The 26,169-nt window shown below is 42.0% G+C and overlaps 2 protein-coding genes across 6 annotated transcripts in view; both read right to left on the bottom strand.

Annotated features, from left to right (window-relative positions):
- The window catches only part of kmt2d (lysine (K)-specific methyltransferase 2D), a 29,070-nt gene extending 11,173 nt beyond the window's left edge, over positions 1–17,897 (bottom strand). The window contains exons 1-38 of one of the 5 annotated variants that reach the window (XM_058409818.1): positions 17,507–17,897; positions 14,197–14,279; positions 13,707–13,818; positions 13,318–13,520; positions 13,125–13,234; positions 12,875–13,037; positions 12,612–12,783; positions 12,399–12,513; positions 12,074–12,255; positions 11,324–11,481; positions 11,051–11,200; positions 9,916–10,709; positions 9,696–9,809; positions 9,200–9,313; positions 9,009–9,113; positions 8,742–8,923; positions 8,212–8,376; positions 8,020–8,129; positions 7,886–7,927; positions 7,586–7,774; positions 7,186–7,371; positions 6,977–7,093; positions 6,604–6,861; positions 6,419–6,502; positions 6,223–6,306; positions 5,967–6,128; positions 5,800–5,872; positions 5,459–5,697; positions 5,304–5,377; positions 5,158–5,208; positions 3,504–5,072; positions 3,225–3,392; positions 2,909–3,057; positions 966–2,800; positions 752–875; positions 578–665; positions 428–494; positions 59–291 (exon numbers count right to left, since the gene is read on the bottom strand). In XM_058409818.1, coding sequence (XP_058265801.1) covers positions 59–291; positions 428–494; positions 578–665; positions 752–875; positions 966–2,800; positions 2,909–3,057; positions 3,225–3,392; positions 3,504–5,072; positions 5,158–5,208; positions 5,304–5,377; positions 5,459–5,697; positions 5,800–5,872; positions 5,967–6,128; positions 6,223–6,306; positions 6,419–6,502; positions 6,604–6,861; positions 6,977–7,093; positions 7,186–7,371; positions 7,586–7,774; positions 7,886–7,927; positions 8,020–8,129; positions 8,212–8,376; positions 8,742–8,923; positions 9,009–9,113; positions 9,200–9,313; positions 9,696–9,809; positions 9,916–10,709; positions 11,051–11,200; positions 11,324–11,481; positions 12,074–12,255; positions 12,399–12,513; positions 12,612–12,783; positions 12,875–13,037; positions 13,125–13,234; positions 13,318–13,520; positions 13,707–13,818; positions 14,197–14,245 — 8,790 coding nt within the window. In that variant the 5' untranslated portion in view covers positions 14,246–14,279; positions 17,507–17,897. Of the gene's footprint in view, positions 1–58; positions 292–427; positions 495–577; positions 666–751; positions 876–965; positions 2,801–2,908; positions 3,058–3,224; positions 3,393–3,503; positions 5,073–5,157; positions 5,209–5,303; positions 5,378–5,458; positions 5,698–5,799; positions 5,873–5,966; positions 6,129–6,222; positions 6,307–6,418; positions 6,503–6,603; positions 6,862–6,976; positions 7,094–7,185; positions 7,372–7,585; positions 7,775–7,885; positions 7,928–8,019; positions 8,130–8,211; positions 8,377–8,741; positions 8,924–9,008; positions 9,114–9,199; positions 9,314–9,695; positions 9,810–9,915; positions 10,710–11,050; positions 11,201–11,323; positions 11,482–12,073; positions 12,256–12,398; positions 12,514–12,611; positions 12,784–12,874; positions 13,038–13,124; positions 13,235–13,317; positions 13,521–13,706; positions 13,819–14,196; positions 14,280–14,575; positions 14,955–17,506 lie in introns of those variants that run through there. The other 4 variants (XM_058409817.1, XM_058409815.1, XM_058409813.1 and 1 more) reach the window with 4 other exon arrangements.
- A 2,964-nt stretch (positions 17,898–20,861) lies between these two features.
- dhh (desert hedgehog signaling molecule) lies at positions 20,862–25,912 on the bottom strand. Its single transcript, XM_058410812.1, has 3 exons — positions 24,984–25,912; positions 22,959–23,220; positions 20,862–22,555 (listed from the first exon to the last, which is right to left on the bottom strand). Exons 1-3 carry the CDS (start codon positions 25,281–25,283, stop codon positions 21,729–21,731), a joined length of 1,389 nt encoding a protein of 462 aa, XP_058266795.1. The 5' UTR covers positions 25,284–25,912; the 3' UTR covers positions 20,862–21,728.
- Positions 25,913–26,169: the final 257 nt, after the last annotated feature.

Genomic DNA, 26,169 nt, shown 5'->3' with positions numbered 1-26,169 from the left:
TCTACGAAATATACAACAAACATAAGGCATAGACTGATTAGTATGAAAGAAGGCTTACCTGATCCAGCTGTTTCTGGATTTTACTTTGCTCTTCAGTGACAAGTTTCAACTTTTCAGCATCTGCTTCTGCAAATTCACGTCCTGCTTTCTTAGCCGTACGTTGCTTAGCACAAAGTGCTTTGCGGGATTTACGATGTGCTCCTATCTGTTCCTCCAGACATTTTAGCTGCATCTGCAGCAGTTGCTGGGTGTGTACAAGCCACTCTTCATACTGGTGCTGTTCAGCATCATCTAATGTGCATAGGGATTAGAACATAGATACACTGAAACTTATGCTATATGATAAAGCATGCTCTATAACAAACAGAGAAAAAAAGACCATATTATTTAGCTTTTAAATATTTTAGGGACAGAATGCAGAACATACTAATGATGCCTTGGACAAATTGTGGAGGATTAGGTCGTGGCTGGGCTTTATCACTGCTTTCCCCCTCCTGAAATTAAGAGAGAGTGTGATGATCAATGAAACAACCTTGCAACCAAGCAGGGGGGAAAAAAAAGACAAAATCACACTGACCTTGGATGATCCAGAACTAATGTGGGTCTGAGTGTCTGCACTTCCTGGTGTGGAAGCCAACCTCTGGGCCAGAAGTGAGACCTGTTGCCTGAAAACATAAAGAAACAGGCATAAAGGTCAATCCCTGCTTTAGGGGAGAACAGCAACATTTTATACTGAATCAACAAATTTTACCTATTGATACCAGGCGGTACGTTCATGGGGTCTTGAGTCAACACCCTTTTGATGCCTTTCAAAGCCACCATCTTTGCTTTGGCAATGGGGTCCATTATATCATCAGTCATAAATTTATCCAGATCTGAAAGAACATACCATATAGACATGTGAATATGTACAAGAAATTGCATGTTTTGCAAAAGACCCAGAGATCCACAGACTATTACTCTACCTTTATCTGGGAAGAAGTTGGTAGGTACAGTTTGTGGTTTTGGATGGTGTTGAGGTGGTGTTGCTTGCTGCTGTGGATCAAGAGCTGGGTGAATGCTGCTTGGCTGTCCAGCTCTTATCATGGCTTGTGGTTGCACAACTGCCACATGAGCAGGTGGAGGCATTGGCGCACTAAGCATCCTCTGCTGCTGTGGAGTTAGCATGTGCGGAGGCCTTGGTACCATTCCTGGTTGACTCACAAGAGCCTGAGGAGGACGATGATGGGGTAGTAAGATCTGACCTGGTCCACCAGATGGCTGTTGCTGATTCTGAATATTATGAAGATGACCGCCTAACCCCCCTTGTAGAGCATTCAACTGTTGCTGTTGTTGCTGTTTCTGAAGCTCCTTCTTTTCATGCTCCAATAAGTCCTGAATTAAAAGAGGCAGTTCACTTGCCTCAAGTGAGCTTTCTACTTTGTCAAGATCAACTGCAGGTGAGTGCTGGCCACCCCCATCTGGTAGATCAAGTGGATTGTCAGGTAGGTCTGGATGTGGTGTAGCTGGAGGAAAAGTCAGAGTATTAGCTTGGGTGGGAGGAGGAAATGGAACACCACCTAAGCGGACAGTGCTTAGTGAGGCAGATGAATTCTCTGGCTGAGTTGAGACCTTGGATGGTGCTCCACTAAGAAGCAAAGACACAGCTTCCCCCATTTCATCTTTAACCACATTCTGTGCTGACTGTTGAGAACCAATCAAGCTTTTCTCTTTGAGTTTTACTGTAGCAAGTTCACTGGTATCCGAGGTCTCTGACTTGAGAGGAAGAGAAACATCAGAAGCTGTGGAAGTCTCAGTCTTTAAATGTAGTTGTGTGGAAGCTGTGTGTGACTGCTTGGCAGTTATACCAGCTTTAGGTTTCTCTTCCACCTTAGTGCCTGAACCCTCACCTTCTGCTTCAACAAGCCGTAACTGGTCAGAAAAAACATCCTTGGGATCACCTTGATCAAGCTCAGGATCAGTGTATGCAAGCAGGTCAAACTCATCACTGTTAAGCAGATCATCCAAATGGGGATCATTTGTTTCAAGGTTGTCAAGGTTTCCCAAATCATCATCTCCTTTATCAGGATCCAAATCAAGTGCAAGATCATCCTCATCTTCAACTCCAGCTTCTCCCCCTGTTTCTCCAAGGTCTTTGGCTGCAAATGGATCCTCAAGGTCAGTCTCTGGTAAGTGGACAGTCTCTTCCACAGGCTGCTGTTCTCCCGTAGAATTGTTTTGAGAACTCTGTTGCTGAATAGTTGCATGGGAGACAGAGGTGTTTGAATGGGTAGATGGGACATCCTGTGGCTGTAACTGGGGTTGGGATGGAGGAATATTGCTCTGATTAGTCATTAATTGGCCCAAGTTAGCTTGTGGCAACCCAAGTCTGGGACCTTGCCCACCTTCCCCCTGAGTAGCAAAAGAAGGTGGTAATGATGTTGGGACAAACCCAGCAGACACATCCTGCTGTGGTATAAATAGGCGTGGTCGGGGCGGAGGTGTCCTTGCCAAAAACTGGGGTCCAATTGGTAGCCTCTGGGCATTATGTTTCAATTCTATGAACTGGGGTGGAGGTCCAGACACAGGGTGTTGCATTGTCTCAGGTCTAGGGCCTTGTGACACAGCTAGAGGATTAGGCATGCCTTGCATCCCTTGCATATTAAGAGGGTTGTTCAAAGGAGCATTAAGGTGGTGCCTGGGTCCAATTTCCATCATGGATGGTTGTGGAAACCTACGTGGACCAGCAACCTGACCTTGCCACTGGGTAGGAAGTGGTGGACGAGGATACATCCCCTGGGAAACATTAGCGCCAGGTTGCCTATGGACAAATTTTAAGACATCTTATTGTATTAATGCTGCATATCTTACTTATTAGTCATTCAACTGAAATAATATATGAGATACAAAAGAAACTATAAGAACATACCTTAGCACATTAAGGTCCATTATACCAGGTGTCCCAGGAAGAGGCGGAGGTGGAGGAGGAGGAGGAGGGCGGCATAACTTCTCGTCTACTGTTCCCATAGGTAGAGGTAGCTTTCCTGGGATGGCATCTTGAGCAACAGCTACTCTGTCCTGATAGGCATATTTTTTACAATAAAAAAAAAAAAAAATCAACAACTAATGATACACATCACATTCATACATTAGACAGATACCAAAAAAGAACATGCTAGTTCCCCACATTAGAAATTATTTGCCACACAGATCCTTATCTCAGCGGTCACTGACTGAAAAAGTACCTGTGGATAAGGAGGTGGCGCTCGCTGAGATTTATCTTGTTGAAAAACAGACATTTCAGCTTCTTGCCAATTTGGAGCATTATTAATGGGTGTATTCGCCTCCTTCTCTTGCCGAAGGGAGTTTCTTTGCATTTTCTGTCTTATAAGAAATTCTCTAAGTCTCTGTTTCTGCAGAGAAAGGGCAGAAATAGGAAAAAAAAAAAAGAAAAACAGTTAATGAAACTCAATTCGATCATTTTGGCTCTAATGATTTTATAACACTATGAATTGCTTCTGTACCTGTCTGTGCTTTTCAAGCTCTGATGGACTAAGGCCAATAAGCGACTGGTCCTGTACAGGTGAAAGGTCAGGCAGCTCTTGGGCGCCTGGTATGACTGGTAAATGATCTTGATTTCCAGCTGGTATGTGTGTCTTAGCATTTAAATCAGTAGCCATGGTTGGTGCCATAGATGATGACTGCTGGAGTTGAACCTGAGCTTGCTGGGAAGTTATTACTTGTTTTGAGCCCACTGTTTGTGGCTGGCTAATTTGAAGGGTATCCATGCTGGGGCTGCGACTAAAACCAGGTGGTCCAGGTGGTTTGCCACTTAGTGGATCTCCTACTGATGGTGAACAAGGAGTCTGCTGGTTGGAATGAGGTGATCCTCTAAAGGGAGCCTCTGTGACTGCGGAGGCTGGACGAGGAGGTTTGTGCATTGAGGTGAAAGGGTCTCTGGACTGAGGTCGTGAGGGAGGTCGTGAGGGTGGCCGTGAGTGAGGGTCTGGAGACTGAAAGCGTGGGGTAGCTGGTGACTGCACAGATAGTCCATCATTAGAAAGTGCTCCTGGAGTAAGAGGAGAACTACCCTGTGACTGAGGGCTAGAGGCAACTTTTGGATAAGATTCTTGCTGGGAAATAGGCAGTCTCTGAAGCAAGGGGGATGAACCATCTCCTGACTGGGGCCGAGGCGTAAGAGGAGACTGGACACATGAATCAGAAAAAGCAGAAGGAGACTGACGATAGCTCTCGGGAGGATGATTAGGAGATAGATTAGGGGGGAGTGGTGTAAATGAAGTCCCAGCATCACCCTGATGCATGCGTGGTGTCATAGGAGCTTTGAACAAGCCATCTCCAGAATCCCCCATCCCTGCAGGGGAATTTGTGCCTAGACCAGTAGAGGCTCGGGGAGATGGAGCACTCATCTCCGCCCTGTTTTGCAGCATTCCTCCTGGCGAAGAAGCAACCGTTGAGGGGGACGAAGAGGAAGTGTACTCTTGTCGGGCACGAATTGGGTCTCCGTGGTGAGTTGTGTGAGGGGAAGAAAACAAAGAAGGGTCTCCAGTCCCAACTGCTTTTGGTCGAGGACTCTCAGGTAGGCCAACAGGTTCCTGAGATCCCTGTTGGGGTGAAAAGATCTGCTGCTGAGGTTTAAAGAATGGATCAACCTGCTGAGCCTTGCGAGACATTCCTGGCTGCATATCATGGGAACCAAGACTGGCCGGCCGTACCTGAGGAGCGCCCTGTGGGCCAGGTAAAGGGTAACCTGAGGAGGCCTGCAGAGGGCTAAAGGAAGGCTGTGAATAGGGAGTTGATGGTTGAGACTGTGCATGTGGGGACTGAGATGGAGGCTTGGGAAAAGAGTCGGTATGAATGTCTGTTGAACCTGAAGCCTTCAGAGAATCATCTGGAGAAAAAACTGAAGAAGCAGTATCTGGGGTAAAGGGAAATGCACTTTCAGCAGAGCTAGGCTGAGAGGGAGTGGAAAGAGACCCAGAGGGTGGTGGAATTTGAAGGTGCAGACTTGGGCGCTCCGCTTTTATCCGTACTGGCTCCGTTTTAACAGGCCTTAACACCTGACTCTCTGCTTGCTGTCAATAACAGGGGAGTAGAAAAAGGATCAGTAATGCTTTCTCTGATTCTGGAATTGCATCAAAATCATATTAAAATTATTACCTTCTGTGCCTTGCTGATTCTCTGCGCTGCCCTGTTATCTTTGGCCTTTTGCTAGAGGAATAAAACAGAATGTAAGAACGGAAACATCAATACTTTATATTGAAGATATTGAGGTTATGTTACATACACTACGTCCAAGGTCTTACCAAAAATGGAACCTTGTCAGGAGCCGATACCTTCCTCCATATCTTCATTATCTGCTTGCAGCGGCTTGCCCAATCTGTCAAAATAAAAAAAATAAATATTTTTTATAAAGCGGAGATGAGTTTTATTTTAAACTTGTATGTCCATGATAACTAACCAGGGAACTCCTGTTTGAGATTAGGGCGATTGATGTTAGCATAGAGAACAGGAGAAATCGTGGATAGATTTCCAAGTTCTTCATCTTTTTCCCAGCGCTGTAAGCTACGCTGATTGTATGACAGGCCATCTCCCTCCTGTTCAGTAGGAGTTGGAGGAGTAGTTGGAGTTGCTGGCGTGGAAGGTGTTGCCCAAGGGCTTTCCTCATCCTGTTCTGGACTGAAAATTCCACCACGATCACTAGGTAACAAATATTTATACAGTAAATATATGCATAAATAATGTAGAAAAAATAAATATGAATGCTTTATATCGAGTCAAAATAAGTTATCCTGTCCTTACAGTGGATCAAAAAATGGAGACTGAAAAGGCTCCATCATACTAGCTGAGGGCAATGAGCCAGATGTGGAAGCACCTGTAAAAAGATTTTATCCAATCAAGGTTAAGCTGCACAGGCAACAGTCAGTAATAAATACAGAGTAGCAACTATTCCTTTGGCTTAATCTTACCAGGAAGGTTTCTTAAGGGCAAACCAGTGCGATTACTCTCCCCTTCTTGTAAAGGCCTTGTACTAGTTTGAATTGTCCCACTTAGAGTGCTCCCTTCTGAGGGTCTAAGTACTTTACGGAAGAACTGCTCAGAGTCTTGCTTTTCTGTCCCCTGTGGAAGACCTAAACCAAACCAAAAGGAAAAGAAATCTGTTAAAAAAAAAAAACTATTAGCTCTAAGCGAAAATTTACTGAAAAGTCCATGAGCAGGATTTACCTCCATTTTTCTGAATGTTTGAAGCAGGGGTGTCACCTAAACTCTGATCACTGACAGAGGGCTGCTCACCTGCTCCTGCAGTTACTAAAATATGCCAAATTGCAAATGCAATGTATTAAATATTGAAACATTAAGACTAAAATATTAACATATTTATTCCACTGGTTTCGGAGAACTTCACAGTTGTGCAACTTACGTTTTATATCTTCTTGAGGTTTTAAGCCATCAGCCTCGCGCTTCAGCTGCAGGGTTGCTTCAGGTGCTCGGTTTTCAACCTCTGCTACAACAAAGTGCATTTAAATGTTTATTTTTATGCAATGTGCACATTTCTTAAAGATTAAAAAATTCAGATACCCAAATGCCTACTAAGTATTGCAATACCTGATTCTGAAACGGCAGGTCTACAGCCAGGAGCAGGTAATGAGGGTCTTGGCATGCCCTGAAAATGTCTCTGGGCTGGAGGGGCTAGAAAAGCCCTTTTACTCAGGTCAAGTAATGTCTTTCCAAAAAAAGCTTCTTGCAAGTATGCAGGAAACATGTCTTCTAATTTGCTTTTCTTTCTCCCTCTACGTTTTTTGGCAAGTTCACCATCTCCCTCCGATGCTTTGACATCAGGTGGATCCATATCAGGATGAGGGCCTTAAAAAAAAAAAAAAAAAAAAAAAAAAAAAAAGCACATTTAGCCATTAACACCGTAGTCTAAACATATTAGCCTGTTCATATGATTGGCAGTTAAGAGCTTGGTTTCACTTGCCTTCTTCAAGTTTGGTCTCTGTGGCCTGTCCTTCAGGCACACCATCACCTGATGTAGACAGACTTTTCCTCATCCGTGTGTGACATTTTCTCTGCCGGACCATGAACCCTCCAATGCCTACAAAAGAATTAACAATGTCCATCAGCACGCATATAACCCTTTGTGGTAATAAACAAATACATAACTAATATCAGAGGATCTACAGTCACCTGGTCTGTATGGTTTTCGCTTTCTCTTCTTTCTATCATCTGTATCATCTGCTCCTTTCAGATCACCACAGTCACCCGTCCCCTCTATACCTCCGTCGGCCCCTGGCTCTTTGTCCATACCATCACCACGATCTGGGCTGCCAGGAGCTTCCAGTTTAGACTCACAGTCCATTGATTCAGCACACCCTGAAAATGCAAAGGTAAAGGGATGGACCTATGTTTGAGAATAGTCACCTCAAGAATTATTGCAGGGTGAAAGAATGAATAAGAGCAATTTAATTCTATAATAAAATGTTTGCTTGCTCTCAAACTTAGTGGGTGCGTGTTGCCTAATAATTACATGATTGTACTGTAAACAAGTTAAGTTTCATATACACATTAAGAGGTATTAAAAGCATACCTTTCCCATCCTCTCCTTCACCATCGCCCTCTTTCGGCTCCAGACCTTCAGGAGCTCCATCAATACAGATGGTACCCAGTCGGGAACGCCGCTGTCTACGCTTATGCAGAGGTGACATAGAAATACTTCGCAGTAAAGACATTCCAGCCTCCGTAAGCCAGACACCTTCAAGACGGTAAAACTGTGGCTCTGAAAAGGAAACATTTTAAACTGGATTAGACATTTGTATAGGATGACAATGGCATGTAATTCACCAGGATAAACCGAGTAGAAAATGTACATCTAGCCAGTAAGACATACCAGGCTCTTTTATTTTGAATGCCGACATCATTGGGGACTCCACTATAAAAACAGTAAGATAACAAATCACTCAACAGTAAGAAGGGACTTAAATACATGTTATTTATAAAATCTTCTACAAAACCAGGACTCACCGATGGGTCTGGGAACATATGGAGTACAGGCTGTACAGGCAAAGCCCTCATCAGACGCTTGTTCGACCTCATCTTCAGTATAGAGACTCTCACATACCGCATGCACCCATCTATAAAGAAATAAATATTTAATTCAATGTCCTTCTTTCCAACAGAGAACTACTGCACTCTTCCAGCTATGACTGTATGTACCTGTCACAGTGTTGGCATTGCAGAAGCAGTTCTTCTTCCATGAAATTCTCATGACATACAGGACATGTGACCAGACTGGCACAAGGGCCACAGTGGTTATAGTTATTCTGCCACTCGCAATGAAACCCTGGTGAACTGGCCCCACAGTGCATACAGCATACACACCTAGCACAAACAGTATGGAAACAAAGCCATTGCTCCATTTGTGTCTGCACCAGCAATAACAAAGCAACTAAAACACTCTTAGTGTCGGGCAACTCAGTAGTGCTGGACAAGCATATTATATGTCCAAGCTCTCAATTTTTCATTCGTCATTACCTGACAGACTAGCAACTCAGCTGCTGACCAACCTTGCTTTTTATTAGCTTAAGTTGCCAAACAAAAATGTTTCACTTGCTGGGTGTGTTCAAACTGGTATATGTATTTCTTGACACATGTAGTTACTACAATTTATTAATTGTTTTTGCTCACTAAATTATAGTCACTTGTCAAATAACTTCTTTAAAAAGAAAAACACACAAGTTAGGTACCATTTGCACTTCCAGCCTCCCTTTGGCACCGTGTGCAGTGGTGGATCCAAGCAGTAGGTGTGATAGCTGACATCACAGTCATCACACAGCAGCAACCGTGAAGGATCAGAGGCCTTCCCACACACCTCACAAACAATACACTCAAGACAACGCCAGCCTTTCCTTAGCATCATCTTAGTGATCTAAAGAAGGAATCATTAAAAAATAATAAAGAAATAATCTCACAAATTGCAGCTGAAAATAACATCACAGTTATGACATGCTCACCTTGCTGTTGACACAGTATGGATGGTAACACTGGGAGCACTGAGCACAAGCTAACAACTGGCCCTCTACTCCGCGCCCAAAACTGCCACATACCACACACATGTCCTACGAAGCAGAGAAAGAATTCCCTGAAAAATCGGAAACCTAAAGTGTCATGAACATGCACCAGACAACAAAAAGCCATGTTTTACCTGCAAAAGAACAAATTTATCAGTGTTGGAGAAAAGCACCACTGTATTCTGCATTGTGTCATCTTCCTCCTCCTCATCCTCTTTGTTCAATCCGGTATCTGCATTCATTGTTTGCTAAAGGGATGACAAATAGTGTTTCAATTAGACATTCGAAACCGGGTTTCCTGGTCTCCTGGAGTTTCCTGGAGTCATTTGTGGCTAAGTATATATAATAAAAGTGTCTGGTCTTACAAAGGTATATATCTAATTACTAATATACGATTAATTATACTCAGTGCATTAACCACTGCTGAATCATCTGTACATCAACATCATTGTCATAAGCTAACATAAGCTTTCATACACAAACTGAGTTGCTCATTTGTTTAAACACACAAAGCAGGGACCTGCCGGCACTGCACCAGCTACATGTGCCATAACTGCTTATAACTTAGACATAAGATTCAGTGTTTACTTTAAAGTGAGCCAATCTAGCATAAATGTGCAAGAAACTCACTAAGAAAGCATCAATGCAAGAAGCCATAGCTTTGAGACGTGATCGTCCTCGTCCTCTTCCGCTTCCTCCGCCTCGTGGTCGCCTTCTTCCTGGGAAACCACCACCCCTTCCCTGCTGCGTCATCCATTAAAACAAGCCATAAATGTGTATTTTCATACATGCAAAACTATACTGCCATATGCAAATTGAGAGAAATAATATACAGATAAAAACACACTACCTGTTTCACTCTGGAGCGACCTGGAGATCCTCGCCGCTTTAACTTCTCTCCATCCGACTTGAGGGTGTCAAAGGACAAAAACTCATCACTCTCAGTGAGCAAGGAATCGGAGCGTGCCCTGCCTGCTGGCACAACACTAAGGTCCATGGACAGCATCTGCGAGTCCACCTCTGCTGGTGAGCCTAGGAAGCCACTGCTGCTCTCATCACCGTGGCTCATGTTGGACATCTCATCCAGGAGCAGTTCTGACTTGATGCTCGTTTCTTGAGAATCAGCTTCCTGCTTTATAACATCTTCAGCCTGACTCTCATCCTTACAGTGTGCCTCCTCTAACAGCTCTTCCTCATCCTCATCATCCTCTGACTGACCCACTCGCTCATCTGTGTCTGAGGCAGAGGGTTCCACCTGAGGAACAGGGGGAGAAGTCCTTTCTGAAACATCCTCATTCTGCACCTCTGAGATGTCCATGGCAACAGGCTCTGCCTCATCTAAACCAGCAGGAAGAGGGATCTGAGCAGGAGGTGATGAGGAAGAGAGCAAAGTAGGTTCCATTGCTGTAATGTTCAAATTACTGCTCGATTCCTTTCCCTCCTGTCTGCTGACTTCCTCTTGTAGCTGACCATCCTCTGCATGAGCCTCTGCTACTTTAGATTCTGATTCCAGCATCGTGACAGTGACGGGGTTAGCGAGGCTGTCCACTGTGGCCTGGGCTTTAGGTTCAACCTCTATACTAACAGCACCATCGGCAACAGATTCGCTACAGCCTTGTGTGACTCCGCTGTCATCACTTACACCTATTAAAATGAAGACAGATAACATCCAACACGGTGAGGTCATGTCTGCCAACAAGACAACACCTGATAAATCACTTTACCAAAAAGCAGTCCAGTGGCCTACTACAGAACTTCCTAAGCTTGAAAATTTCACTACAACGTCCACTGTACCAATTGCATTACAAACCATTCTTGCAATCTTGGCCTGTGTGCAATAACGGGAAGACTGCAGTCTCCAAGCACTCAAAAGTATTGACAGCACAATCAATTACATTTTGTTCTACACATATAAAGAATATCCATGGCAGCACACACTACACACAAAGCTCAAAACGTTCTTTAGAAGAGGAAACCATGATTACCTGAAACCCTGACTGCAGGGGTCTGTTCCTTAGTAGAGTCCTGACCATTAAGGTGTGAATCAGTAGAAACCACAGTTTTCTCTTGCTGTGATCCCTCTTCAGTAATGCTCTTGTGAACTTCTTCCATTTCAACAACTTCAGCGTCTGTTTCTAAAGCAGAATAAACACACTATTTACATGGACAGAGCTCAGAAGCTAAAAATACCTAGAATTCCTAGATCATCCGAGAGGAAATATTATAGCTTGTATACACTTCAACAAAACGGTACATACCCAACTCCATGGGCTCCTCCTCTGGTTCTGCTTTTATATCTACTTGTGTAGATGACTGCTCTGTCTCAGAGACAACAGTCTGCGCTTCTCTGCAGATAATGCAGATGCATTTTTCATCTGGAGGTTCCGAGACTGATGCACACTCACTGTGTACCCACCTATAAAGGGAAAGATTTTTTTTTTTTATTATTATTAAAGCATCTTAGGATCAGATTTACCATTTCATTACCTGATCCAATTTTTTTTTGTGTGTGTGTAGCCATGCAGAAGCTGTACAGAATAAAATCCTCCCCTCCCATCTCTCTGTCCAAAGCCACACTAAGATTGCCTATCCAGAGTCTCTAAATTCAAAAAAGTTAAGAGCTTTTGACAGTGTCTAGCATGACTGACAGGCAAGTAGGAACTCCATTTTGTTTTGATTATTTCTTTGTTGCTACACCACATCATGCTATTTCACTTAAATACAAAACCTAAGCACCTCTGAGTAGATATTTTATCATTTTGTCTGCTGCTGGAAAAGTGCCAGACTTAATCAATGACCCCAGCTAATGACTTTGCAAAAGTAATAATAAAAAAGCATACCAAAAATAACACACACACACACACACACACCAAAGCAATAACTCAAATGTGGCTGTAGCTTGAAATTATAGAACCCAAAAAATAAAATTCCCACAAGAGGATGAACACAAAAATGTGTAGTAAGCTATATCCATTGTTCTGGCTGGAGATATAGAGGCACAGACACACCTGTGACAGATGGAACAGTGGTGTTGTAGTGTGACAGATGACTCAGTGACCTTACTGCAAACCCCACAGACAGATATGCGCCGTCGCTGACAGTTTTCACAGACTGAATAGCTTTCAAACCACTGCTCAGAGCCAGGGAGAATAAGACCTCGAGCCCCACAGTCGGTGCACACGCGACACCTCTGCAATCATAACATACAAAATGTTTAAATATAAAATGTTTTTATACTTATGGAGGTTTGCACTATTTTTTATCAGATATTAGAGCATCACAGAGCAGCAAACTGTAGAAAACAAGTTAAAAATGATGCTGGATGGAACTTACTCTGCACTTCCAAGAATCAGGGGGTACAGAGTCCATGGCTGGCTGCAGACAAAATGTGTGATAGCCCTTGTCACATGCATCACAGACCAGCATCTTGTTGTCTTCCCCCGGTTGCCTAAACATGAGACACATTTTAAATTCATTGAAAGGACCCAAATGTAAAACAACCACACCTATTTTTACGGTGGATTGACCGAGCTCTGTCAAACGTACCTGCAGGTTTGGCACACCTTACACTCTGGGCATTGCCAGCCCGAGCGCTGGAGCGGTGTGGCGCTGATTTCGAGACAGGCATCATGGTAGTGTTGCCCACAGCCTGTGCAGTACAGTAACCCTGTCAGCTCTCCTGCAGAGTCACATACCACACAGCGCGCCTCCTCTCCAGCTGAATGAGCAGAAAAAAACAAACAAACAAACATTTAGACAAATCCAACACAATGATGTTGATCTCTTGTTTCTTTGGCAGTGTTCCTTACCCATTTCTTCAGCCTGGTCTATGTGCGCAGGACACAGAAGAGCCAACTGCTTCATGGACTGAAACGATCCACTCGCAGCCGAACAAGGGAAGTGGTAGGACCGTGAGCAACCCGCAGCACGGCACCTGATGGTCGCACCCATCCTTTTACAATAATCACACGGCTGTAAACATAAGAAAAATTGTTCAGGAGACCTTATTATTTTACACTAAACATCCTTGAGTCACCTCTGAATGTATTTTTAGTCCACCTGCTGTATCCCTGAGATGACCGCTTTATCCACATTTTTCAGCTCTTCTCCCTCGCCCTTTTGCACCCCTTCTGACCATACTGCACACCAGTGGTGAACCCAACAGCTCCCTGTATCAAAAGTTATAAGAGGTTTGGAAAAACACTATAGACATGACTTACTCAATGCAAAATAAAGATTATTCTGAGCATACCATTGTCAGCAAAGAGAGACACAGGACTGATGGGTTCAGAGAAGCCAATGGAAGACAGGTCATCATTTCCAGCTAATGGCAGTGAGGAGGTAGACGGCTCCAGATTGGGCCAATGGGAAGAGGGCCCGAAACACCGGAGCTCTCTCTGTCCATGAAGACTTCTCTCAACACAATTGCAAAGCGCACAGGCTCTGACAATCTCCCTGAACACACAAACCAAAATTGAGAAAGTCATCCACCACAGTCATAAGTTAAGGCCTCCAGAAATGTAATTGTGATCTTCTGATCATGGACATCATACTGTGCATAATTTGTTGGTGTCAAGTGAAAATCTCATGAATCGCTTGTGTGTGGAAAAAGTAAAATCGAAATAAAAGACTTGTACATACGCTGGTGTACTGGAAGGGTCCACAGTAGTGCCTGAGATGTCCTCTGCAGCAAAAGGGGCTTCTGATTCCCCCTGAGACGGGACGGTCTTGTTTGAAGAGGCACTGTCATCAGCTGGGAAACACAGGCCACATACAGGTCAAAAAGTACATCGCAAAAGATGCAAGAAAGTGCAAAGACTCGTTCTTTAACGTCACAGAAACTGCTCTCTTCACAGCAGCCTTGAGAATAACTGCTACATAATCATTCAAATAAAAAAAAATAAATAAATCACAAATCCATCAGAAACCTATTGCTGACTTTGCACCTCTCAGAAGTTTGTACAGTGGAAAAAATTACAAATCTATACAATAAAAAGCAATCTACCAACGTACGTTACAGTGAAAAGAAAATCAAGAATATCAGAAAAACCAGCATCTGCATCGCCTGTATAAAACAGGAGACGGACAAAACAACAAACAAGACAAAATAGGTAAACATTCCATTGCTAACCTGCTTTTTCCGAATCATTTTCTTCGCAGTTTGACTTCTGCTCGTCCATTCCTTCTCCTGAAGATGATCTCCCTAGAAGAGACCTAAAACGGGCAGAAAATCATTTGAAACCTATAATGAATGCAAATAATATTTCTAGAAATGGAATTAAGGTTTGAATCTATTAGGTTTAACATGATCTATGATAATATACACATAGATAGGCATCTAAACAGCTAACTGGCTTTCTAACCAGCTGCAAAGTTTACAGATAAACTCTCTACTTTAAAAAGCCAGACTATTTCATGACAGGATTAACTGAACCGTGCATCCAACTAATACGTTTCTCATGCCACATTGCACAGTAATATTGCAACAAGACAATATGTGGGATACAAACCATTAAATCGCATTCGTGTGCTCAGCTCATTCTCTTAGTTTACCAGGGGAGCGACAGTCAGCGACAAAACAAAAGCTAATGATCTGTGACTGTTTGGTCCTAAATACGCTTTATCCGCCAGTTAGCTACAGATTACAGTACATGCAGCTAGTTTAGCTTAGCTCGATCGCTAGCTTGCTAACCGGGGTTAACAAACTCTCTGCACGAAAATCCGGTCACCGCTCACCAACACAAAAATAGAAAGCAACGAATGCATTGCGATACGGTCGCTAAGCGCAACGCCGAGCTAATAAAACATTTAAACTGCGTACATAATTAACACGTAATGCTACTTCCTCCATATAAAACAACACTAAACGGAGATACACAAAGAAAACACAACTTCCGAGTGGCCCGCTTCCTGTGACGGTTCACATCCACTCCGGGCTGAAACAAATCCCGGCTAGTTAGTTCCGTCGGAATCTGCGTGCCACGAAAAAAATAAACTTCTTTACAATCTAAAGTGCAAAAGTGTAAAAATTGAGCAACCTTCAATAGTCTGATGTACGTGTTAATCTGTCCATTCACTAGTAACTTCTGGTCAGTTATCACATTACCCTGTGTATACTGACTATTTGTAAGATGTACAGTGTGCAATTAACAATCCTACTGCTGCTGGATATCTGGAAGTTCCTTCGGGATCAATAAAGAATCTATCTATCTATCTATCTATCTATCTATCTATCTATCTATCTATCTATCTATCTATCAGGATTGTACATTACACTATGGCATTCCTATAGAATATACTGGTCCATCATGTCAACTCTCATCTGAAATGTGCTTAATTGTCATTAATACAATTTTTTTTTTTAATTTTTGTTGCATTAATAATAAAAGATCATTTAGACTGCTAATATAATCACGAATTCGACGAAAACACAAACTTAAACAAGACGTTCTGTTTACGCCGTTGAATTCTTGATTCTTGTTGTTGATAGACTTCCTTCAGCAGCAGCTCTGACAATAGCCATTGTTGGAATTGAAAAGGTTTATATTAATGTGTTCCTTCAAGTATGTTATCATTTCTATAATAACAAGTCATGGCTCTAAATAAATAACGCAAAATGAAACAGTTATAATATGAGTTTATTTAGGGAACATGAAGCTTTATAAAATAAAATAACCATTCACTCTCTTTTTTTTTTGCCAGTACCGTTAAAATCGTTGTTCCCCCACATCCCTTGATTTACATGTGTTTCCTCCTATGACAACACACAGTTGGGTAAAGGAAACTGAAGGGAAGCTGCACTGGTTAGACGTTTTATACTGTTATTTTCTCTCTCTCTCTCTCTCTCTCTCTCCCTCCCTCCCTGTATTTCATATCCTTCATTTCAACCTTCATCACAAAAACCACCTTGATCACAAATAGTTCACCTGTTGGCAATGCTTAAGAAAGATACTGCCTCAATAAAATACATTTTGTGCCTGAAGAGGGTGTGTAGAGAAACCAAAGGTGTTTTAAATATTTCTGCTCCAAAAAATAAATGATAAAAATAAAGAGACCTGATTACAGTATAGTAATATCGGAAGAGATGTGATCTCAGCCTGGCAATGTAAATAAGCTGTAGTACCTGTAACGTGCACATGCAAATGTCTACTCACTGTAGCTCAAAACAACAATCAATAAATAAATAAATAAATAAATACCCAGCGGTCATCATTCCCTTATGTGAGGAAGCTGAAGAAGAACTAGCTTAGATTACAAACCAGACCAATAAAACTAATGCAACGTTAGCTTAATTATAATTAATTAATTAATTCTGAAATGGATATTTATTCAAGGGCAGACGTTTAACTCCAACATTTACCACGTTACAAAAAGACACTTTCAGGAATGAGAAAATGTGAAATACGCAGTTAAACACGACTCTCTCTCTCTCTCTCCTAATCCAAAATAATGGGACAGTATGGACTGCTAGCAAACTTGTTTAACACACACGGCGGGGAAAGTTCCCCTAACTAGCGACGCAGCACTAAACGAGCACCTTAGAAGACCACGAACAACATAAAACACAACAAGTGAACTGCTTAGTGAACTTTAAAAGTAGTCAGGAAAATATATATAAGGGCAAGAAGTGTGATTAAATAGCGAACTCGAGCTAGTTAGCTTTGGACGCATATCCATCCGCGGTTGAAGTGTGTTTGTGTGTTACTCAGAACGTTTCCTCAACATTCAGCAAAACGTTTAATAAACACTGAGGCATTTATCACCTGTAAACCTAAACGGAATGTGTGTGTAGATGCGGACACTGGCTAGTTAAGTTTGCTATTAGAAACACTCCAAAAAAAAAAAAAACTTAACGTGTTAGTTTACAAAGCTACATGTTTAGCGAACGAGGTAACACTTGGAGCACATTAAGCTAGCCAGACTCCTGTCAGTAAAAAAAAAACAGGCCAAAGTTGACCACAAGCAGTGTCCATTTGCCAACCTACGAAGACTCGGTGAGGTGAAACAAGCTAGCCCACTAGCTAAAAGATCCTGCTTGAACTTCATCAGCAGGCAGTTAGCTAGCTTAAGCTAACTTATCGCTAACTTAAACACCAAGGGCAACGCCAGTCGTGCATCTCAGCTATGTAAACGACTCTGAAAACATTTACACTTATGAGATAGCTAGCTAAGATGTGCGGGTTTGTTTGTTTTTTTTTGTGTAAAAACTTGTGAAATAAATGTTTTTTCAAAAAAAAAAAAAGAAGGCTAGCAAGCATCGAATGCGTATACTATCTTGTGATTATAAAGTGTGCCAGCTCAGGTACGAGGTTAACTTAACTCCAGTGAGGTAAACGACACGAATAAGCCACCGTGCACCACGCTAGCTAGCATGGCAACTTAATTTCCAAACTAGCGAAAACAAAAAACCCCCCAGAACAGGTTATAAGAGTTGAACTCACCTTATAGAACGATACTCACGTCCTCATACATCATCAGAAACAGTCCTACGGACACAAATCCGTGTGTATTGGTTTCATTTCATAAAGCTGAGCAGGCTGAGCACTGTGTTGTGGATTGGGGGAAGTGCCCGAAGCCCTTGGCTGCTTGTAACGCCTGCTAACTTGATCATGTATTAGCTAGCGTACAAGATGGCTAACCAAATTAATCATATTGTACTCGTGTAGGCAAAGCCGAATCCGAAAAAAGCTACTCAAATCTCCACACAGGAGGCGGGATGGTACCGTATTTGCTAGTTTAGTCGCTTCTTTGCTCATTTGAAGCAGTTTAAAAGGTTAACTGCGTAGCTGGCTTTTCGCTTTTTCCTGCCCTGAATGTTTTTGTTTTGGTTTGTTTTGGTTTTGTTTAATAAAGCTGCACAGACTCGCATGCGTCGGCTAAGTTTTCCCACCTCGCTCGTCTTTTGTCCAGTAGTAAATAATTCGCTCACTCTTACACGACTAACGTGAGATATTGTAGTTTGTGAATGCTTGGACTCGTAGTAAACTCGTGTAAATTCTTTGTTTTTCAGTTTGGGAGTCATTTTAATTCTCGGTCACCGCCACATCCATTTTAATCAATCCCACCGCGCCGGTGATAAGACTGGGCTTAGCCCGGGTATGCTGCTTTTGTTCGTGCTTCTTCATCACATTTTTTTACACACAGACACGAAGCCAGCAAATATTTGTTTGCCTTTTGTATATCACCAAGGTTTTAAATACGCGTGTGATGATGTGAAAGCGTATGAGGCAGGTCTGCGAGACGTTCATGGCATGCTACGAATTAAATTGCAGCCATTTTCCAGCAAGCTTGTTTAACATCAATAATCATTATGGCGCGCTCCGCTTTCACTTTAGGTGTGCTAGAGTGATCCAGATTTTTGTCTTTTAAATTATTTCCCGGATAAAAAGACAGAAGGTTTTTTAGTATTTGTGTTCGCTTCTTATGAATGGATGCACTGTTCATGGGTAATACTGACTCTAGAGCAGCTGAGACAGATTATTATCTCATGTAACCTTGCGTACATGTTCCCTACCCTATTGTTTTTTTCCCACCCTGCAAACCCACTTCAGCTTAAAATGAGCTGTTGATTAGCTGGTTATTTGTATTTGGTGTTTTTTAAAGGAAAGAAACAGGGTTCTGAAAGACCAGGACCTGCTCCAGTCAGCTGTTGTGTATAATCAAGTGTGGAGGTGATGTGACCTGGAGTGAATACATTCATGTGTTGGGTTAAAATGACCCCAAACCATCCACTCATTAATGCATCTTTAAGTAAGTAGTCTTTGTCGCATATACATTACTGCGCAGTGAAATTCTTTCTTCGTATATCTCATCCCTAGGGGTTGGGGTCAGAGTACAGGGTCAGCCATGATGCAGCACACCTAGAGCAGGCTGGGTTGGTGGGCCTTGCTCAAGGGCCCAACGCTGACAGTTTGGCAATGTTGGGGCTTCTTCCAATCAATGACCCAGAGCCTTAACCACTTGAGATACTACTGCCCTTTTGGTAGGCGCTATAACCTGGAACCTATCCGAGCAACACTGGTCGGAGCATCATCCCATCACAAGGCATCATGCACACACTCATTTCACCTATGAACACATTACATTATTGACCTGTTTTGGGAGGTGGAAGGAAGCTGATGAAGCTAGAGTGGACACTGGGTGAACACGTGATACAGCACAGCACAGATAGTCACTAAGCCCATGAACCTCAAACTAGTAACCCTTGAGTTTTGAGGCTCACCATGCTACCCAAATAACCTTTGTAATAGTAATATAAATTGGGGGTATAGCAGATGCACCTAAGCAACCCCAAACATTTTTAGTATAGTTATACTTTAAGTATAATTACATATTATTAAGAAGTAAAAGAGGTCATTTTGAATCAAATACAAGGATTTAGGGTTCAGAAGTGATTTGAAACTTCTCAAATATTAGCTACTCCAAAGTGATTAAAGAAAGCTTTTAGTGAGCTCTGATACTTCTTGTCCTATTGTCTGAAAGGAAGCAAATAGACATTAACTTAATTAGAGCCATGAATGATGCCATATAACCCTTAAATGTAAAAGCAACCAAACACGAGAAGGCCAGGGATCGGCAAACTAATCTAAATAAATATAGTGATGTATTTCTATAATGTATGCTTCATATGTAGACAATAAATCATAAGAAATAACTATGTATCTCCTCAAACATTACAGATTAAATGTATGTGTATATTTTTCTTACACACAAAACTGTAGCTGTATACAACTTGGGACTAGTAAACTCATACAGGTCTCTCTTCAGGATTAGAATTAACCCTGAAGTCTAGTACCCCAAAGACCTGATTGGTTTGCAGTGATAACTGAGGGTGTGGCTTCCTGATGCAGTGTCTCCTATTGGTCACATGCAGATAAATCACAGAGAGATCTTAGGTGGATTTGTGCCCATCTGCAGCCTCCATCGACAGGATAATCCTCTTTATACATATCTCAACAGCTGTCCAAAATAGTAGAAAAAGAAGCATGGGTTAAAATAAATAGTATTGTAAATATATATTGTAAATTCTGCTACAATGACTTTTTGACTTTCCTCAGGGTGTGCCTAGTGTGTTTGTTAATGTATTCAAATAGAAATAACCTTTCTTTATTCCCATAAATTTTTAGGTTACTGGAGATGCATAAATAGATCTTAGTGACAGGTGTGTTCCAAGAGGAATCTTGAAGAAAAGCTTGAATGTCATTTAATCAGATTAGAAACCAATGCTATTTGTTTTCATGGACAGAGACCTTTAGTTTTTATCATTTAAAGGTCATCTATGGATAACATCTATCACTGTGCCTCTTATTGTTTGTAATTTAGCTTTGTGAAAACTCTCCTTCAAATTGTATGTGGTATGTCGCTAAAGCACAATTCATACTTCCCTGTTTGCTGATTGGTCGAACTTTCTAGTATCATATACATCCTTTAACATTAATAAACCACTTGTTTGGCTTCAACCTCAATGAAGTTAGCACATCTAAAAGATATAATAGCCATGTTAGATTTCATAAGCAGAGATCAGTTAATGACCAGATCAAGACGCCTTGTAAAAGCGCATATTGTCCACAAGGGGGAGCAAAATATTGTCATTATGGTGAATGGATGGCCAAGATCATAAAACATTTCCAAAGCCTAAAAATGATGGACACTTGTGGCAATCTAGACCTTGTTAATTATGAATACTAAATAAACAATGCAGAAGATGATCAAAGAGAAATGGAAGAAGACAAAAAGGAGAAATATCCACAAACTGACCAAATTCTCAACTCAAATATCAACCGACAAAAATGACCATTTCATTTGCAGTTTATTTTTTTAAAGAAACTATTCTATAACAATCCTTGTTTAAGGTTGAGGCTGTGTTTTAATCTTATAATTGTGCTAAAATAGAAGAATTGCATAGGCTGTCTGTAGATTAGCACAATGATTTATTTAAAGCCCAAATCAGAAATGCCTTACAGGGCAGCTGTGTTGCCCCAGGGTTAAGTAATAATAATAATAATAATAATAATAATAATAATTACCAAAATAGTGTCAACAATTATTATTATTATTATTATTATTATTATTATTATTATTATTATTATTGGCCTGCCAGTTAAATTACTTCAGGACTCCAAAGTGAGATGTTTGCAGAAGGACACTAATAAAGTATGGCTAACAAATATAACAAAAGCCCTGTTATATTTTTTGTATAAGTTTTGCATCAGCCAATACAACCCATGGAACATTAGCATAACCTACAGTCCATAATCAAACACATGATTTATCAGTCTAAAGTGCAAGTATAAAAAAAAAGACATGAAGTCATGAGATTAATTACTAAAACATGAAAATGTTTATATATTATAAATCCCATAGTATAAAAATAGCTTTTTTTTTTCTAAGAAATATTCCCTCTTTCGTATAAAAAAATGTTTGCTCTGCATCTGATATTAACATGTGCCACAGTCAAATAACATTCGTTATGCTATACAGTGTACTTGAAATTTATGAATGACCACAACAAAATCATTGAACAGTGAAAGGAATTAATAATACTCTATTACATATAAGTTCATTATATAATTTGTCTTTTAGGTAAGTCGCCTTTATTTGGTTAGAATTTTCTGACCCTAACAGAAGGATATCTCCTGTCTAGGTATCTCCTGTCCTGGATCTTCAGTCACAAATTGAGGTTTCCAAGAAAATCTGAGCAATCGTACATAGCAGCCGTGCATACCAGTGAACCCCTACTTGTGCACCATACACACAATCAGAATATAGCATAGAATGATGTTTTCTAAAACATGTGCTGTTCATTTTGTTTACTGCATTGTGAACTACAGCTGAACTGTTATGTATCACACTCGTATGTCCTCCGGAAAGAATTTGGTTGGATGGAAAGATTGTATGAACTTCAGCAGCACCTTGCATCATCACTGTTAGTGGATTCACTGCCATGAATAGATGTGACAGTCCAACCAGGAAGCGGAGAGGCCCGAATGCCCAGTGTGCCAGCCTTTGATCCTCTATAGATGCGTAACTGGATGCCAGCACACCATCCACAAACAGGTTGCCATGTTCAGTCAATGGAGCATAAACCCCAATTCTTTCTTCCTGCGAGACAGAAACTATTTTGGAAGGATGCACACGGCCATCCTGTCCGTAAATGAGTACATAGGCTCCTCTTCTGACTTGACTAGCAAAGCTAGCATGGTACTCATGGTAGTCTAACTTGAGGTTGGGAGCCATGAAGATGAGGTGATTGGGTGTAATTGTGAGTCTATGCCCATTTTCTGTGCTGAGAATCAAGAACGTGGACCTCTGCTCAGCGTCCAAATGTAGGAACAGGAGGACATGGCTGAAGATTAAGAAACCAGACTCAGACAAAGCAAGCACTGAGTCTCCAGGCTGCAGATGAGACATAGGCTTTTGCACTCCTTCAGCCACAGTCACGAGTGCTGAAGCTGAGAAACAGCCTCCTTTCTCCACTGCAACAGAGTGATCTGAGAAACAGAGCAACAGCATTTATCTTCACAAGGAGTAATTCACAATGTTATAGATATTATAAAATAATATGCAGACATTTGACAAAAAGAATGCTTCTGTTCTGCTGTATGGTGGGTTTTTTTTTTTATAGTGGTGGAATTTCAATCCATTTGAACAGCTATGGAAGATTTAGTGGCTCTCTATCACCATCATCAAAACAACAATTACGGGAATATCTATAAGCAGATGAGGTGTATCCCCCAGTGCAGTTCCAGATATGTAAGCTATTCTGGCTGCTCTCAGTGGTTTGACACCTTACTAAGACACGTGTTTTTTTCCTTCAATTTGTCACTCATGTGCATGGACCAGCCCCCCATTCACCAGCCCAAAAAAAGTACATTCAGATTGAAAGACATTTACCAGCTTTGACAGAACAGTGCACGTGATACTTTGACTCGTAGTATACCCAGTCGAACCCGGCCTCGACGGCCAACTGAGCGAGGAGGCCATACTTTTTTATGTCCCTGTCTGAGGTGGTTATATCCACTGCACGGCCCTCATAATGCAGAGAGCCAGGTGGATGATTATCGTCCTCGTCCCAGGCCTCGGTCACTCGTAGTCGAACACCTGGCCATTGGTTCATAACTGCAATGGCCAGTTTATTTAGGCAATCCTTACAGCGCTGCCAGATGAAAAGAAAGATGTTATTCAGAGATTCAGGTTGAACAATAATAGAGCTATGAAACCACCATAACACCACACCTAGGCATGATTCTTTATTCTCGGCAGATTCCACTTTCACATTGCCTTCAGCAAGCTGCTCAAGTTGAACAAAGACTAAACACCAAAGCATTGGATTGTGTTATGTCTCTCTGCCTCGGTTTTGTTCACTGGTTGACATCAGCAGATTTTGTCTGTACATTCAGCTCCGATAAAGGCCATCTACAACCCCCTCTAAAAAATGCCTCTAACAATCAAAACAAAGCTACTGTAACTAATCTCTAACATTCTTTGGCCATCTTCAGCTATGTTAGAGAGTAAATTCAAGGTCACATTTTTTTTCCTCACAAGATAGAAATATTTTCACACAGCCTTTTATGCATGGTTAGTCAAATGGTGGTATTATCACAGTATCTGTTCTAGCTTCCGTCTAGAGGATGCACAAATTGTGGTTTGGTTTCAGGAAAAATGTGGATTGTCATGAGAAATTTAACGTTTTACAGTGGAGTATATTGAGACCATTCAAAAAGACCGAGAAAGGGCAAGTGAAAGAGACAGGAGGTCACGAAAAGGCAAGCAGAGAAGAAAAGGCGAGACCCAGTCTGAGTAAGAGGGCAGATTGGTGGAATGTTTGGGCATGTATTTGTGAATATGACAGAGAAAAGTGAGAAATTAAGCCAGGGGAAAAACAAACCAGGCCCATTTTTCTCGCAGTGAGGTTCGACAGAGGCGTTTCATTGTCAGAACTACAATAGAGGCTTTTCCGATGCTGACATTACTTCAGCAGGCGGGAATTCTGTACAGACAACCCCGCAGAACTACCAAAACATACACAAAGGACAGCTTTCAGTGCTGGACAAGGAGAGGGCACATGCATACATAGACATATGCCAACACTCAGCCTTGGCATCAGAAAGGTACCTGTGACTCAGCAGGAGACACATAATGTGTAATCAAAGGAATTTAATGTCAAGTTATGACTTGAAGGACCCAAATATTATTTTCTGATTAATATCTTGTGTTTACTGTGTGAACATGTGCAGCACATTACCCAAAGTATGATTCTGCTGCTGAAATATGTCACAGATTTCTGGGAAGACTTTGGGAACCCATTTTAAACATTAATGAAAAAACATTCACTGCACCAACGAGACACTTATCTGTTCAAGTTGGTAATGAGTTTGCACCTTTTTTAATCATTAAAGGAATTTGTTTCATTTGTGCATTTCACAAAGTTCACTGCCTCATCCACTGATTTAATTACATGATCACAGAAGGGAAACAAGAATTTAATAATTTCTTAGCACCAAAGACCCCATTTAAAGATTAATGAATGGCTGCATACTGGGCATAGACTTGTTAATCCATTTTTTATGTGATTAGACCTGGCTTGGTATATTAATAAAAGTTGCGTCTAAACATGTCATTTACATCCAAATTGCCTTGGAAATAACTGTGTGGAGTGTCACTGTGCTTTCTTGTTTCCTAAATCACTCCAAGGCAAGTGCTAAGAACTCTTAGCGACCACTACGGTGTTAAAATGTCACTAAGCCCCCTTTTTTGTTGTTGTTTTCATGAAAACTCTTGATTTAACAAGCAATGTTTGGGTAGAAAGATGGCACGTGCAGTGGATGCAATGGAAGGAAAACTGTAAGGATTATGCAGAAACCATAAACATGAAATAGCAGTGAAAGTTCATTAACCATTACCCAGCTTCCTCATTACCTTGGTCATGAACCGGTCAGCTTTAGTGCGCTCCTCATCTTTAAAGTCAATGTCAGGGTTGTAGTTGCACACCAGCTCGTTGAAGCGCTCCGAGTGGCGCATTATCTTTCCTTCGGCCCTGCCGCTCGCGCCCAGGTTGTTTTCGGAGACGTTGGGCACGTGTTGCTTGTAGGCCAACGGTGTGAGCCTGCGCGGCCTCAAGCGCACGCCGTAACCCGGACCGGGCCCGCAGCCGTGCACCAGCAGCCACGCGCAGGTGCACGCCGCCGCCAGCAGGCCGAAGCGCGGAGCCGGCGTCATTTGGTGCGCGCGCTCAGTACGGCCCGGGACTCCACGGCGCGAGCGCAACAGCACTAAACACCTGCTGGCATTTCAGCGCGAGGCAGTATTTTCCACGACCGTACCACAAGCCCAAATTAGCAATGCACTCTTTCCCTGGGATTGGAGGCTGTAAATCATTAACCAGACTGAGCTGTGCGACGGACCATACTCATTGTTTGCACCCGCACGTAAAGCATTTAAAATGACCTACACAATACTTCAAGATCGAACATTTTAGTAAACCAGTTCGGTTGGAGGATGATAGATATCTATAGAAGCGTTCAAGGGCGACTCCTAAGTCGCTTCCATTTTCATCTCATGCTGACAGCTGGTCAGATACTCTGAGTTACCTGCTTCCTCCTCATCGTTTGAGAGATGTGCACAGCTGCAGGTGTCTCATCCTAAATCTCATCGTTGTGTACTCCACCTTGGACAGCTCCGCACAAAAACAAGTCTCTCCCAGCCGTCCTTAATAATCTACTTCTGTATATCAGCAGGCTGGCGGTGAACGCGCTGCAAATGAAAGTGGAGACTTCCCGCCGGTGCTGGAGTGTCTAGGATTTGCCGGTGTGTCGCCAGCGCTTTTAAACAGCTCCGCTCTGGCTGCATGCTTATGTGAGCGGACAGGACAGGACAGGGCAGGACAGGACCGCCCCCCTGCCTTCCTGCGCGCTGTCCGCACACGCGCCTGTCCACTGTCGCAGTGTGAAGACCTCACCTTAAGAATACGCTATAAGATCACTGATTCATTCTGCAACACTCTCAGAGTGTATACATTTTTATTATTTTATAAAACTTTCAAAGTTTTACAAAGTTCCATGTTTGTACAGTCTCAGAAACAAAAGGGGTACTGTATTCCTGTATA

This window comes from Hemibagrus wyckioides, linkage group LG15 (assembly GCF_019097595.1).
Source record: "Hemibagrus wyckioides isolate EC202008001 linkage group LG15, SWU_Hwy_1.0, whole genome shotgun sequence".
NCBI classification, from domain to species: Eukaryota; Metazoa; Chordata; class Actinopteri; order Siluriformes; family Bagridae; genus Hemibagrus; species Hemibagrus wyckioides.
The sequence above is the reverse complement of the archived record's forward strand: the minus strand, read 5'-3'. Positions and strand labels throughout refer to the sequence as shown.